At 37.1% G+C, this 14,445-nt stretch overlaps 1 protein-coding gene across 1 annotated transcript; it reads right to left on the bottom strand.

Moving 5' to 3' along the window:
• Positions 1 to 249: 249 nt before the first annotated feature.
• On the bottom strand, positions 250 to 11,415 carry LOC143021513 (ribonuclease H1-like). Its single transcript, XM_076179088.1, has 5 exons — positions 11,197 to 11,415; positions 8,255 to 8,779; positions 7,638 to 7,729; positions 2,503 to 2,675; positions 250 to 828 (listed from the first exon to the last, which is right to left on the bottom strand). The coding sequence occupies exons 1-5, from the start codon at positions 11,310 to 11,312 to the stop codon at positions 736 to 738; spliced, it is 999 nt and encodes a 332-aa protein (XP_076035203.1). The 5' UTR covers positions 11,313 to 11,415; the 3' UTR covers positions 250 to 735.
• Positions 11,416 to 14,445: the final 3,030 nt, after the last annotated feature.

The following is a 14,445-nucleotide window of genomic DNA, read 5'->3' on the forward strand; positions in this document are numbered from 1 at the left end:
ACCACTAGACTATGATATAAGAGGATAGTTATTAAGAGCTGGAGCCACAGGCGCATTAGCCTCTTCCAGAAGCCTTCTGTAAGTATCTGTAAGTTAACCAGGGGAAGCTCCCATGTTGGAGTTAAAATAACTTTTCTATCAATACACACTTTTTGAAGCATAATTCTCAACATAAAAATTATGATTAAGGACACTGCTTCTAGACAAGAAAAAAATTAATACCCAATAGGATAAAGAAAACTAAATACATTTAAAGTACCTGAATATCACAAGTTTTTATATCTTATCAAAGCATACATACACATTCATACAAAAGAGCTCTTTCCCCTTTATAATGGGGGAGCCAAGTCAAAGAATATACCCACCCCATACCCATTTAAACCCATTTACTGTCCCTCCCTACCCTAACAAACATAACAGATTCAAAAGAAATTGTACAAGTCATAGTGACAAAAGCCTTTAGTCACCTAAAATTTATCCAGCAGATACAAATGGCACTGGTGGTGGTTATAATATTAACCCCTTCAACCTAGTAAGAACCTAGTATGAAGGCTGGATTGATGGGGTTATAGATGTCTTAATCTCTCTGACATAATGGCATCCTTTGTAGAATTAATGTTATTTAGTTCACTGTAGAGCCATTGACTGATGAGGTAATGGAAGCTTTTTCAAAGCAACTTCATCTATACCATCACTTTAAGTAATTAGGGAGCACATTACAGGTGAGATTCACAGTTACATATCCGCTTGATATCGTTGTGCTCCATCCCTGGCTAGTCGATCAGCTGCTTCATTCCCTATGTTGCCCATATGACCTTGTACATAAACCTGTAACAAGAATATTTGCAATCAGTGGAGAATCTGAGTAAAACTGAGAGCAGGTTGGCAGGCATGAGTGTTTGTGAGTGCTTATAGCCCTGGTAATGAGAAAAGTGTTCAGTTGGTTATACATACATACATACACATGCATATACCAAAGGCTTTTTCCCCCCTTACACGCGAGATAGCTAAAAAACAAAGGCATAAAAACCATTCTCACCCATTCCATCCCTAATACACTCCACTCCCCTCCACCCTCTACCCTCTCTCTTATCTTGGCACCTCCTGGATTACAGGTCATACCTGCATCTTGTCCACTGCCCTGGGTCAGAAGCAGTGTAGCAAGACACAGCACATCCACAGCAAGGCCACTTCATTAAATCGGTGACCCCCCCTCTCCATCCCCCACATGCAGAAAAGGAGAAGATATGGAGAAATCCCTTCGGGATGTGTCAAATTTTTCTCACACATACTACCTCACCCCCATCTCCCACCCATTCCACCTCATGCATCACAACATCATCCATATACAACCATTCTCCATTCACTCCTGTCTTCTGTCCTCTTCCATCCTTCCTCTTCCCCAAAGCCCCTTTTAACCCAACCATCCATTTCATCCTAGGTTGCCACCTCATGTTCACTCACTCATGTTAGTTATGCTCTATGTAATATGGTAGGATTGATGGGTGAGTTTGAGGACTTACATAAAACATAACATCTTTTCTCTAAGTGATTTATGGTCCTAATCAGAGACTATTGTGACTTTCCTGGAGGCTGAGAATGTCCTACAAGAGAGACCAGGGGCAATGGTTTAATTAATTTTAAGATGTCTTTACTGACTGTTAGGAACCATGTTGTGAAGGCATGGTCAAATGTGATTCTTATGAGATGTTTGTAAACTGTGAGCAGTGATACTCCTGGCCAAGTGCAATGACTGATACAGATCTTAACATGGCTTTTTATTCCCACTGTTAGGTCTTTTATGTGTGAGCTTAAAGACATAATTATGTACATCAAAAATGAAGCCTAAGGTTTATATATATATATATATATTTTTTCCAGTGGTAAAAGCCAGTACATCCACAGCAAAACCTCTTCATTTAATAGGCAACCCCTCTCTCTATCCCCTCATGCAGAAAAAGATGGAGAGAAATCCCTTTCAGCTGCATCAAAATATAATTCACACCAAACCACTCCTTACCCCCCATCCCCAGCCCCTCCCTTTCTTGCATCACAGTATCATCTATATACAGCCATTCTCCACTCACCTCTATTGCTTCTGACCCAGGGCAGTGGGCAGAATATGTGGATGATCTGTCATCCATGTGAAGCTAAGATGCAACGGAGGAAAGGGTGGTGGATTGGAGTGGAATAGGTGGGAGTGGGCATGTGCCTTTTTATTTGGCTACCTCACTGGTAAGGGGGAAAAAGCCCTTGGTATATAGATAAATAGGTAAAAGTCAGTTATTTAATCTGACTGTTGGGTGTTTCTTTGATTAATGGTTGTCTAGGGTAAGCCATGTTTCTGATAATTTTTGAGGGAAGATGTCATTTTGTTTTATCTATGCCACACTTCCAGATCATCAGGGTATATTTGTGTGTTTCTGATCAACTTTGTAGTTGCTGTGCTGAGCTATGATTGTTAGAATAAAAAACAGAATACAAAAAATTTAAATAACTGACCCACTTCACTTCAAGTCCACTTGATGCCTTGTCCAAGTCCTTTAAATCTTCCTTGTTGATGACTTGTGTGCCATCTTTCTTCTTCCACCCATTCTTTTTCCATGATTTCATCCATTTTTCAACACAGTTGATAACAAACTGGGAGTCTGTATTAATGACCACCTTATCAAAACCTATAAATATAAATCACATAAATACAAACATGAGAAAAAAAAAAATAAAAAAAAAAAATATATATATATATATATATATATATATATATATAACTAAGATATTAGGTGTGTGTATAAGTAAAGAGTACTGCATATCAACAAGTATTCAAATTCAATTTGGCAACAATTTCTTTGTATGGACACTTGTAGTTAATGGCACCTGGCAACCATCCTCACCCCTGCCCATAGATTTCTCCAGAAGAAAAAAAAAAAAAAAAAACATACATACATATACCAAGGCTTTCTCCCCCCTACAAGGGGGGTAGCCAAAAAGAAAAAGGCATAAAACCATTCCCACCCATTCCATCCCTAAATACACTCCCCTCTCCTCCACCCTCCCTCTTATCTTAGCACCTACTGGATGACAGGTCATCCCTGCACTTAGAAGAGGAGATATGGCAAAGGCCAATAAAGGGCAGAGAAGTAAGCCGGCAACCACAAGCGTTGATAGAGGCAAGTCACCTCAGCCAGCTGATCTGCTATGCAAGCCATGTTTAAAATCCATGCCTACCACACCACAGCCTGCTGACAGTGTTGACATCGCTGTACCGTCCACAGCAAGTACTATGAGGCCTGTCCTCCAGAGAATGGACAGAAAGATGGAACTGTTTCGACCTTCTGTATTCAGACGCAAGTGCCTGAAGCAGACAGATGAGCAACATTATGTACCTGGTGCATTCTAAAAGGCCTGTACCATCATGCTTTATGACCAGAAACACTGCTGAGAGTGGAGAAGAGGCCCATCGCTGGTAATTGGAAAATCCCACTTGATGACCGCAATGTTTTGGAGGTCCCAGCGGTGAGGTTGGCTCAACTGGTAAAGGCCTATCATAACACTGTACGCAGTTCTTTGGACTCTGGCACACACAATGAGCCAGTTCTTTTACTCTGGCTCAGCAGTTACACAGAATAAGCCTGGTGTAATATATTGGCACCATACCTCACTATTTTATTGACACCCATATGCCTCTGGAGGTAATTCAATCCTTGTGCCAAGTTCAGCAGGCGATTTCTGAAAACAGTAATTTTTATACTAAAAAATGACAAAACTTCCTCCAGAGTTCATCAATCTTTCTGAAATTTCCCATGTTTCATTCATAGTGTTTTTTCCACAAAATGACACAAATTTATCAGTATCTGATTATTCTAAATGAGGGTTCTGAATTTTTACCAGGAAAAGAATTTCACGAAATATTGCCATAAACAAAACAAAAAAATTAAATTTACACAAATTACAAAGTAGACTTATAACTTTGTGTCATATTTCATCCCATACTATGTAGAGTTTGTACACAAAAATGGAGCTTTTAGTTATGGACTTTTGTTCATTTGAAAATAGGAAAATTTTCACTTTTTCATGAATATCAAAATTTATTGCAGTTACAATTGTGTATGTAAAACAGTGAATCTTGGGGTGATTTATCACTGTGACATGCACAATTTGTGGTAGAAAAATCAGCCTTCTATCATTAATCTGAATGTCTTGTTATAAGTGGAAGTGCTATGCCGCCCTTAATTCTAGTCTGCTGCCACTTTCACTCCTTGTACATCTCATCACTTTACTTTTACCTATATTTATCTTCAACTTTCTTCTTTCACACACTCTCCCAAACTCTCTCATCAACTTCCTCAATCCCTCCTCTGATCCTGTTACAAGCGCAGTGTCGTCCACAAACAACAGCTGGCTCACCTCCCAATTTTCTCGATTTTCTTTAAACATCTCCAATCCCTGACCCACCACCCTTGCATTTACCTTTCACACCACCCCATCCATGTATAAGTTGAACAGCCATTAGATTGCTGTCTAGCTTGAGTGAGTGTGGGACTTGTCTCTAATTCCCATGCTAGTAAAAAGAGAGCAACTAGCAAATGTTAACTATCATGTGTGTCACAAAGATATGCAAGTGTAATGCAGTAGATTATGTAAGTTGTATTAGGTAATATTAGTCCACATATCCCTATGATAGTTATATAATGTTGTAACCGCTCTTACTTGATCTTGGAGTGCCAATATATATACAGTATATAATAATTTTGGATTAAATCACAACTAAACTACTTTTTTTTTTTTTTTTTTTTTTTTTTCTGCAGAGTATGGCAGAGGAGTACACAAATGGAGCAATTTACAGTAAAGAATCAAGGGTCACTACAACATTGCTGGCATAGGGAAGTAGTGACATCATAATCATGCTTAGTTCTTAGCAAGATTCAGATAGGTACATATATATATATATAAAAAGTTTTTTCACCCTAACAAGGGAGGTGGGCAACAAACAAAAGCATAAATTCCACTTCCACCCATTCCATCCCCCTATTTTCCACTCCCTCTCTCGTATCTTGACTAATTCTGGATGAGGGTCATCCCTGTATCTTGCCCACTGCCATGAATCAGAAGCAGTGTCTCAAGACACAGCACATCCACAGCAAGGCCACTTCTTTAAATCACCGACACCCCCATCTCTGTTCCCTCATGCAGAAAAAGAGAAGATGGGAAGAAATCCCTTCGGGCTGTATCAAATTAATTTTTCACAAACACTTCCTCATCCCCCATCACCCACCCACTCCCTTTCATGCATTACAGCATCATCCATACATAACCATTCTCCATTCACCCCTACCTTCTGTCTTCTCCTATCCTTTCTCAACATTCTTCTTTGCCAATGCCCCTTTTACTCCATCCATCCATCTCATCCTTGATTGTCCCCTCATGTTCACTTCTTCTAGCTCTGCCTTCCACACCTGTTTTACTAATCTGTCTTCACTCATTCTTTCTGTGTCCAAACCATCCCAATACTCTTTCATCAACCCTATTTCCCAACTCCTTTTCTGCCCTCATTCTCCTCCTCACCTCCTCATTTCTCACTCTATCCAGCCTACCCCTAGCATACTTCTCAGGACCTCATCTCAAACATGTTCAAACTCCTCTCTTCCTCTCATATGTTCCATGTTTCTGCCCCAAAGTGCTGTTGGTACAATCACTCCTTCATACAATCTCTTCTTAGCATCCATTCCCAAATGTCTATTTCTCATTATGCTTTTTAATTCCCTAATGCATTTACTTGCTTCTCTCAATCTACATTCTACCTCCACCTCCACTTCTCCCTTTCCTGCCACATTTGCACTCAAGTATCTAAAACAGTGCAATAGCGCCAGGAATAAAGCTAACAGAGTACTGGGTTTCATTGCTAGGACATTTATGAATAGAAGTGCAGAAGTAATTATCAAACTCTATCTAGCATTCGTTAGACCCATCCTTGACTATGCAGTACAGTTTTGGTATCCATCTTATAGAATGGACATCAACTCACTAGAATCAGTACAGAGGAGAATGACCAAAATGATACATGGGCTCAGAAATTCACCTTACGAAGAGAGGCTTAGACACCTTAACTTACACTCTCTTGAAAGATGCAGAGTGCAGGGTGATCTAATACAGATATTCAAGTGGATCAAAGGCTTTAACAAGGGTGTTGCAAACAAGGTCATTGTATTAAGACAACTGGGCAGGACTCACAGTAATGGGTTTAAATTGGACAAATCTAGATTTAAGAAGAAAATAGAAAAGAATTAGTTTACTAATAGGGTGGTCAACGAATGGAATAGACTTAGCAACCATGTCGTGAGCATTGAAACTATCGGTTGTATTAAGAAATGGTTAGACAACTTTATGTATGGGGAAGACAGGTGGTAATAGACATGGAACTGCCTAGTGTAGGCCTTATGGTCTCTTGCAATCTCCTTCATTCTTAATTTGTAAACCTTATTCTCACAAATATAAAAAAGCAAGGTAAACAGAAATATAGACTACACCTATAGATACAGCAAAATGGCACCTGCCATTGGCACTTGTAAATGCCCCACAAATAAAAAATAGAATTTTGTGCTGTAACACACATTTGTGGCCTCATTCAAACCCCTTGTAACATGTAAGTCCAATCTGTAAAAATATCTTATATCATGTTAGTTAAGTATTTATATTTTGCATTTCACATTTATTTCATATACAGTGTAAGAATGAAAATCTCCTGATTACGGCAAAGGCACGATGGCAATTGGATTGATAAGACTGGTCAAATTGTGGCCTGGTTTGAAGCAGTAAATCAAAAACAAGCCAGATTGTGACATGTGGAAAACTGGTGAAAAAACAGGAACTGATTGAGAGATTATGGGTCTAATCTGGAAACCAGTACCAGCCCCTTGGGAATGCAATTCTGGGTATGGTGTGGATGTGGGTAGTTTTTGGAGGCATGCATTATGGGGCTAATCTTCTGTTATCTATCTCATGAGAACTCCTTATGTAAATGCCCACCACTACCAGTAGTTCTTAAGAAATGAATCCCTGGATCATACATTTAAGAACAAGTGAAGCTCTTGACCTTAATTCACTTTCATGTCTACATCAATCAATATAGAATGATATGATAGTTGCCCTAGACTGAATGGAAACCCACAGCACTACAGTGCCTGGCAACAGTTCTTAGAGGCCTCCTATAGATTTGAGAAAAAAAAATTGGACTACCATCTGTGCTGTATATATGTGGGGCTGGTTCTATCATCAACTTTTACTAGTAAGAAGAAGAAAATTGTGAATAATTGTCAACTCTCCATAAGTATAAAGGTGGAGACTGAGTTTGTGCACTTCATGACAGAGATGAAGATATTGATGGGTTCTGAATATAACCTGCAGGAAGATGATTGTCTCTTATGTCTGTCTTGCGGGGCCACCACTTACATACAGTACTTATCACTGGCTCCACAAGTAGAATTATTTTCAATTTCCATTTCTTACCTCCAGAAAAAGTATTCTTTCCTTATTCATTCTAATTCATACACTTTTCAAAATTAAAACCCTAACCAACTTTATTCTACACTCTCCATATCTACCATCAAACTTAAGTCTAACAAGGCAAACTAATTTCTTACCTGTTGCATGTGCTAACTCAAGTGCATAAGTTGCAGCTTGAATTTCAGCTGTGTTATTGGTTGCACGACCTCTAACAGGTTCTGATACATTCCTGTAAATAGTTTATATATTAGCTGTATTTCCCAAGTTCTACAACATATACTGGCTTCATATACTGCAATTAAGATCTAAAGGTATGAACTGATTCATGAAACAGAATTGTTATAATTTCATCATTTCATTCCCTTTCTGCACTTTTGACATTTACATTAGTACAACCCAGCTTTTGTAGTTCATCTTATATAACTTTCACAAAATACTGATAGAGAACATGCACTTGTTACTCTTATGATTTGTTATTATGAAGATCATTATTTAAAGATCCAGTTTAGCAGAAGAATTTAGTTTTACAAATATGTCCAAAACCTGTGACATGGAAAGGATTAATATATTCTGCAAATTCATCAAGCTTATTTATGTGTATCTTTAATATTTAATTCTTACGAATAAATCTTATGTTGTTAGAAAATATATATTTCTTTTATAATTATGATTACTTAAATAACAAAAGAGTGCACCTAGCCTGTTTTTTCATTATCCTCTACAGTATTTAAACCTTTATCCATAGGATACTTACATTGGGTGACCTGGGCCAAAGTAAACACCAACACCAGCTTTAGCACCCATTCTTCCATTAGATTCACAAGCTCCATCAGTATACACAACCAAGTAACCTTCATTGTTTACTTTGAATTTGCTGTTCTCTCCACTACACTCTAGCTTCTTTGCTTTATGACCATCATTATCATCACTATCATCATCTGATGAAGCTCTTCTTTTCTTGCTTTCTGCCACTGCGGATGTATGGAAACTTCTGGAAGAACTACCTATATAGTCATCAAAGCGTTTCTTTAGTTCAGTGAACTTTCTTTCCAAATCATTCATATCATCTCTCATAGCTGACAAAGTTGGGCTTAAGCTTCCTGAGCTTTCATTATGTGATATTGAAGCCACATTTTTACTGCCGTTTGACTTGCCAGCAAAGCGATTATTCTTTCCTTGGTTTCCTTCTTCCCGAACAAAATTTTCTGCTTCCTCCTGAGTGGCAAATTTCCTGAACTTTGGCTTCTTGAAGTTTTCCACTTGTGCCTTGCATTCTGGCCTGTAAAGTACATAAATACATATTTTTTTCAAGGTAAGTTAGACTCATTCAACTAATGAGAATTGCCTACATTAAGGTCAACCAGCTAAATACACAAAATGTCATACTATATTAATAGGTGAAAATACTAGGCATTAATTCTCTTCCAAAGACCTCCATGTATAAACTGCTTTGCACTGGTAAGCATGGAATTCTTTGAAAGTGAATTACTGCCATGATTCAATGCTATGATGCCAATTACAGATGCTCTCTTTTGCATTTTAAGCCTTATTTTGGACAATTTACAGTCAAGGCATACACCCACCCTACACACACAAATGTGGTTCCTTTGCTTGTAGTTCCCTGTGGATAGTCATCCCTGTTCCCCACATCAAAAACAATGCATATTGGCTAAAGCATATCTACACTTTATTCAAAAGAAAATTTCTAGGATATCTATCCTGTTTCCATTGGATATATAATTCTACTTTTTTGAGGTGGGAGGGCTGTAACCAGGATCTTTTCTATGCCATTTTGATTATGCTTGTAGCTCATGGTACAGTGGGCTATTAAAAAAATATCAGTCTAGATTGCAGTTGGGTCAAAATAAAAATAATAAGATTTATGTTAGGCTTGCCTTGCAGGAGCCATATAGGGACTGAAGAATTTATAAGAGTGGGAATGTTGCCTGTTGATTACAACTGAAACTAAATCATGTATAACACATACAACAATAATGCTCCAAAGTACCAAAGATACAACTTACGACCAGTAGTACATAACCACCAGAAACAGCTCAGGCTGCTAATATATTAGACATGCTGATTGCTTCTGTAAAACAGCTTCTATCACACTAGTACTGTATTATGGAATGATCTACCACCTAACATAAGTCTTCCAAATTAACAAAACCTTTAAACATCAGGTTATAAATATTTTCAGCGCTCAAATAATAGCCAGAAATCAGGAGTCTTTTTATCTATTACTAATTCTTTATGTAACATGGTGCTATCTATAATGCTTAAATTTTTTGTCTCCTCAAGCGTACATTACTATAGACAACAATTCTTTGTGTGATTATAGCAGGCCTCACATTAATGGATTTCAAGTACACAAATGTAGATTTAACAAGGAAACAGACAAGAACTAGTTTACCAATAAAGCAATAGTTGCCTGGTTTCAGTTCCAATATCAATCTCCTCAAAGGCTCTCCTCAGAACGTCAACCAAGGCAAGTCTCAACCCCCCACCATGATGCCCAGCCACGGCAGTAACCTCCCCAATAAACAGCTTAGTTCACTGGCCAGAGTGGGGATCAATCTATTTACCTTGTAAATATGAGGCCAGCATGCTACCACCGTACTAGCTAACAAATGGAATAGACATAGCAACCATGTTGTGAGCACTGAAACTCTTAGTTGTTTTAAAAAAAGGTTAGGCAATTTTATGGATGGGAATGATAGGTGGTAATGGACATGGAACTGCCTGGTGGAGGCCCTATGGTCTCTTGCACTGTCCTTCATTTTCATGTTCTTACGGTTGAAGCTGCCTGTAATAGCTCTAATCAAAATTTGCTTGGGCTATATTTTTTATGATCAGTTGTCAAAATCAGTACTACTCTTGTATCATTATTATTACTGTACATTTTATTATTGTTGCTTTCTTTTTGCTTTAACTATTGTTACTCTATTCTATTTGTGTAATACTATAGGTGCCTTCAGGTTTTCAATTTTTTTACACAATGAATTATGTCAAATAACATCGTTATTTGTAGTAGCATGTTTTAAATAACCCACTGTCGGAGAAACAAATCAAAAGAAACAGACGAACTGTATATTTCGACCACTACTGTGGTCCTCTTCAGCAGAGGAAGAAGGACCACAGTAGTGGTGGAAATATACAGTTTGTCTGTTTCTTTTGCTTTGTTTCTCCGATAGTGGGTTATAAAACATTTTACTAAATGTGCTACTACATTTTTGTCTTGTAGTAGCATGTATAGTATATACATTTAACATTAGCTGATTCTTTCTCTTCACAAGTCATGTCAAGATTACTATGTTAAGTAATTATTGTGCTTTAACGTCCGTTCTTTATTATTTTATCGTTAAATGTACATGGATTTTTTGTTTTTTAAGAAGACGACAATGGGAATAAGATTATAAGCATCATGTGTCTGTCATTTGTATGCTACCCTCGCAATTTTTATATAGTACATTTATGTGTATAATTGTAAATAAAATAAGATTAAAATAACTTTGAATTGCTCATTTCACTTAATGACAGTCAGCTTTTACGATATTCACCTCACATTGAGTGAGTAACTCATGCAATTCAAAGTCTACTGTAATCAACAACTGTTTACAATAATGAATATGTCCTAAATTGAAAGTGACAGCAGATGTTGAATTGTGTCATACTCTGGCCGTTCAGTCGACTTACCAAGAAGTATAAACTCCTGGAGTTGTGCCTATTGCCACGGCGTAATAAGGCATATTTGCTGCACACACATAAACCCGGGCTGCTACTTCAACTCTAGTTAATACCCTTGCAAACATATGGTTCAGTGACCAGTTTTCATCGAACTACCGTCGTCGGGCTCTAACATGTTCTGACCATAAACAAACGCTGGTAAACATTGTTATTTAAGGACCAACTTTAGATTATTTGTCCACGACTTGTACCAGAAAGCATTGTAAAACACTTTACTTTTTTATTTATAAAATAATTATGCATATTACGAATATTAATATTTAAGTATCATTAAATATTTTCTTTCTTAGTAATCCTAAAAGAAGACCATATTTGTTTTGTCATTTCAGTCATGAGTGGGAGGGACTTTCCTTTCCTTTTAAACATATTACGTCATCTAGAAATCATTCAGCTCAGGACGAGAAGGCTAGCTGACAACCACGTAGTCGTCAACAACCAGACTTGCTTGCCTGTTTCATAGATGTCGCTAGTATCAGGTTAGAGCAGGAGTTCCTAAACTTTTCAGCTCATCGACCCCCAAGTAAAGTTTAGACTTTCTATAGACCCCCAAACTATTAATTCACGAATTATGTCAGTTTATTATTATTATTAGTGTTGTTATTGTTATTAGTGCTAGTAATATCATTATTAGTTATTATCATATCCTTTAATATTATCATTATTATTATTATTGTTTATTATTATTAAAATTTCAGTTATCAATAGTGTTATCATTTTTAGCCGTTATAAAAGGGCTAAATGACAACATTCATCAAGGCGACGGCATTCCAAGAATGATACATACATAAACACAAGTGTTTAATAAACATTTATAATTTACCAGTAGGTTTAATATTACACAAGCTCGTCATCTTGATGTTCATTCACGATGTGGCTGTGTGTATGGAAGATTCTCCTTACACACACAGAATGGGGAGGATTTTCGACTCAGAGTGAACTGACATGGTTTTTCTTTAAGTTTAGATATTGGTTGGTTGATTATTCTCACTCTTTCAGTACGGGAAGAGAACAGGATCATTTCATGCTAACCATTTATTTTTAAAGACTGCCTTACGACCCCATAGTAATTTACTGACCTCTTTCGACCCCGTAGCAATCTACTGACCCCCTTTCGACCCCTTGGCTATTTGTCGACCCCTTGGATGGTCTCATCGACCCCTGGGGGTCGATATCGACCACTTTGGGAACCCATGGGTTAGAGAATAGTGTGAATAGAATAGTGTACAAACTTTGTTGATAGAATATTTAATAACAAGGACGAATTTCTATGGTCTGTAGTAACGGCACACACTGAGTTCATTTCCAAGCATTTAGAAGCTCTGTGTCGGATAGAAATAAACAAATCGTATTTTTTTTATAAGGAGCGTTAAAGAGAACGCGACGCCAATCTTTGAAATGGAAGTAATTAATGTATAATCAAATTGAGCAAAATCACGAAGTGGTTACGTATCAGCACAGAAAATAATTTGTTTGTTTTAGAACTTCTATTTTTCTGTACATCAAAAAGTCACTGTAAAATAGTACGGTATTCATGTGAAGTCGAGCCGTAGCCTCCCTTTAATTTTGATCTCTCAGTCTAAATATGATAATTTCCAGTGAATGGATGAAGTTTAAAAAAATTAAAGTAATGTTTTAACTAAAATTAACCAATTCAATAAAACTTAATAAAAGAGAGAATACAAAACATATGTGATACTTAATAAGTTTCAGGATGAAAAAGAAAATTAGATTCTAGATTTAGGACAATAACAATAACACTTCATTCTAACAAAAGCGAAATTAATTAAAACACATTTTGGTACAACCACTGATTTATTCATATACTATTTCATTTGAACTTCACTCATGGTATAATAATGGGAATATATCTCGATTTTGGGTATATGAAATATTCCTATGTGGAGTACTTTTAACAAAATTTGACTTTTTTTTTTTTTTTTTTTTTTTTTTTTAAATTTCGAATCCTGTCCGGGGTTCGTCTTCAGGGATATATAGTATCGAAAATGCGTTTACTCTTTAGATTGTCCATTGTGTGTGTGTGTGTTTGTGATTCACCATGGTCTAGGATCACGTGTTGGACTCGTGATAGACAACTATTTCCCTCCCAGAAGAGAACTCGGAGTTCATATATAACCGATCTATGGGTAAATGATGTGACCTTACACACACACACAACTCCCCGCCCACGAGGGTTGGAGTAACGACTCGCAGCGCAGCGATACTGAAATTATTTCAGCCCTGGGCAGGATTCGAACCCGGACCGCGAACGCTACCACTACTCCGTGCGTGTTTGTCTGTGTGTATGTGCATGTGTGTGTGTGTGTGTGTTCATCAAGTTGTATTAGCTGCTTTTATTCTGGCTAATATCGGTTAATGCTATTTAGGGGAAGGAGCGTCCATGAAATGTTCTTTTCTGTTATACCTGAGTTAACCCGTTAGATACTTTATTCTGGCTAAATCCGGTTGATTTTAATCAGTCTGGAGCGACCTCTGGGTCTGCCCCCGCTAAATCCACGTATATAGTCCCTGTGATGACCAGACCTATGGCCTTATTCCAGTTAACGACAAAATATTTTATTCAGCTGAGGTTTCATCACCTCTTCCTTCTTCTTCTTCTTCTTCTTATTATTATTATTATCATTATTATTATTATTGTCATCATTATTATTATTATTGTTATTATTATTATCATTCTTCTTCCTCTTCTTATTATATATAATAATAATGATGATGATGATAATAATAATAATGATGATGATAATAATAATAATAATAATAATAATAATAATAATAATAATAATAATAATAATAATAACAATAATAACAATAATAATAATAATAATAATAATAATAATAATAATAATAATAATAATAATAATAATAATAATAATAATAATAATAATAATAATAATAATAATAATAACAATAATAATAATTATAACAACAGTATTAGTAATAAATGGTGACGTCGTGACATCCCGTACTTGAGGTGATGGGACCGACTGCTGCCCATCTCGTCTGTCCTCCTTGTTGCGACGGAACATTTCCCGAGCTCCTCCGGCGAATAACCTGTTGGAGGACAGCGGAGGAACACACGGACAGGATGACCGGCTGGCCGGGGGCGTGCTCACAGGGGAAATGCCGGCCGGGAGGGAGCGTGCACTCAAAGGAGGACCGGACGGCAGGGAGCTGAAAGAA

This window comes from Oratosquilla oratoria, chromosome 42, assembly GCF_046742065.1.
Source record: "Oratosquilla oratoria isolate Oo_2021 chromosome 42, ASM4674206v1, whole genome shotgun sequence".
Lineage (NCBI taxonomy): Eukaryota > Metazoa > Arthropoda > Malacostraca > Stomatopoda > Squillidae > Oratosquilla > Oratosquilla oratoria.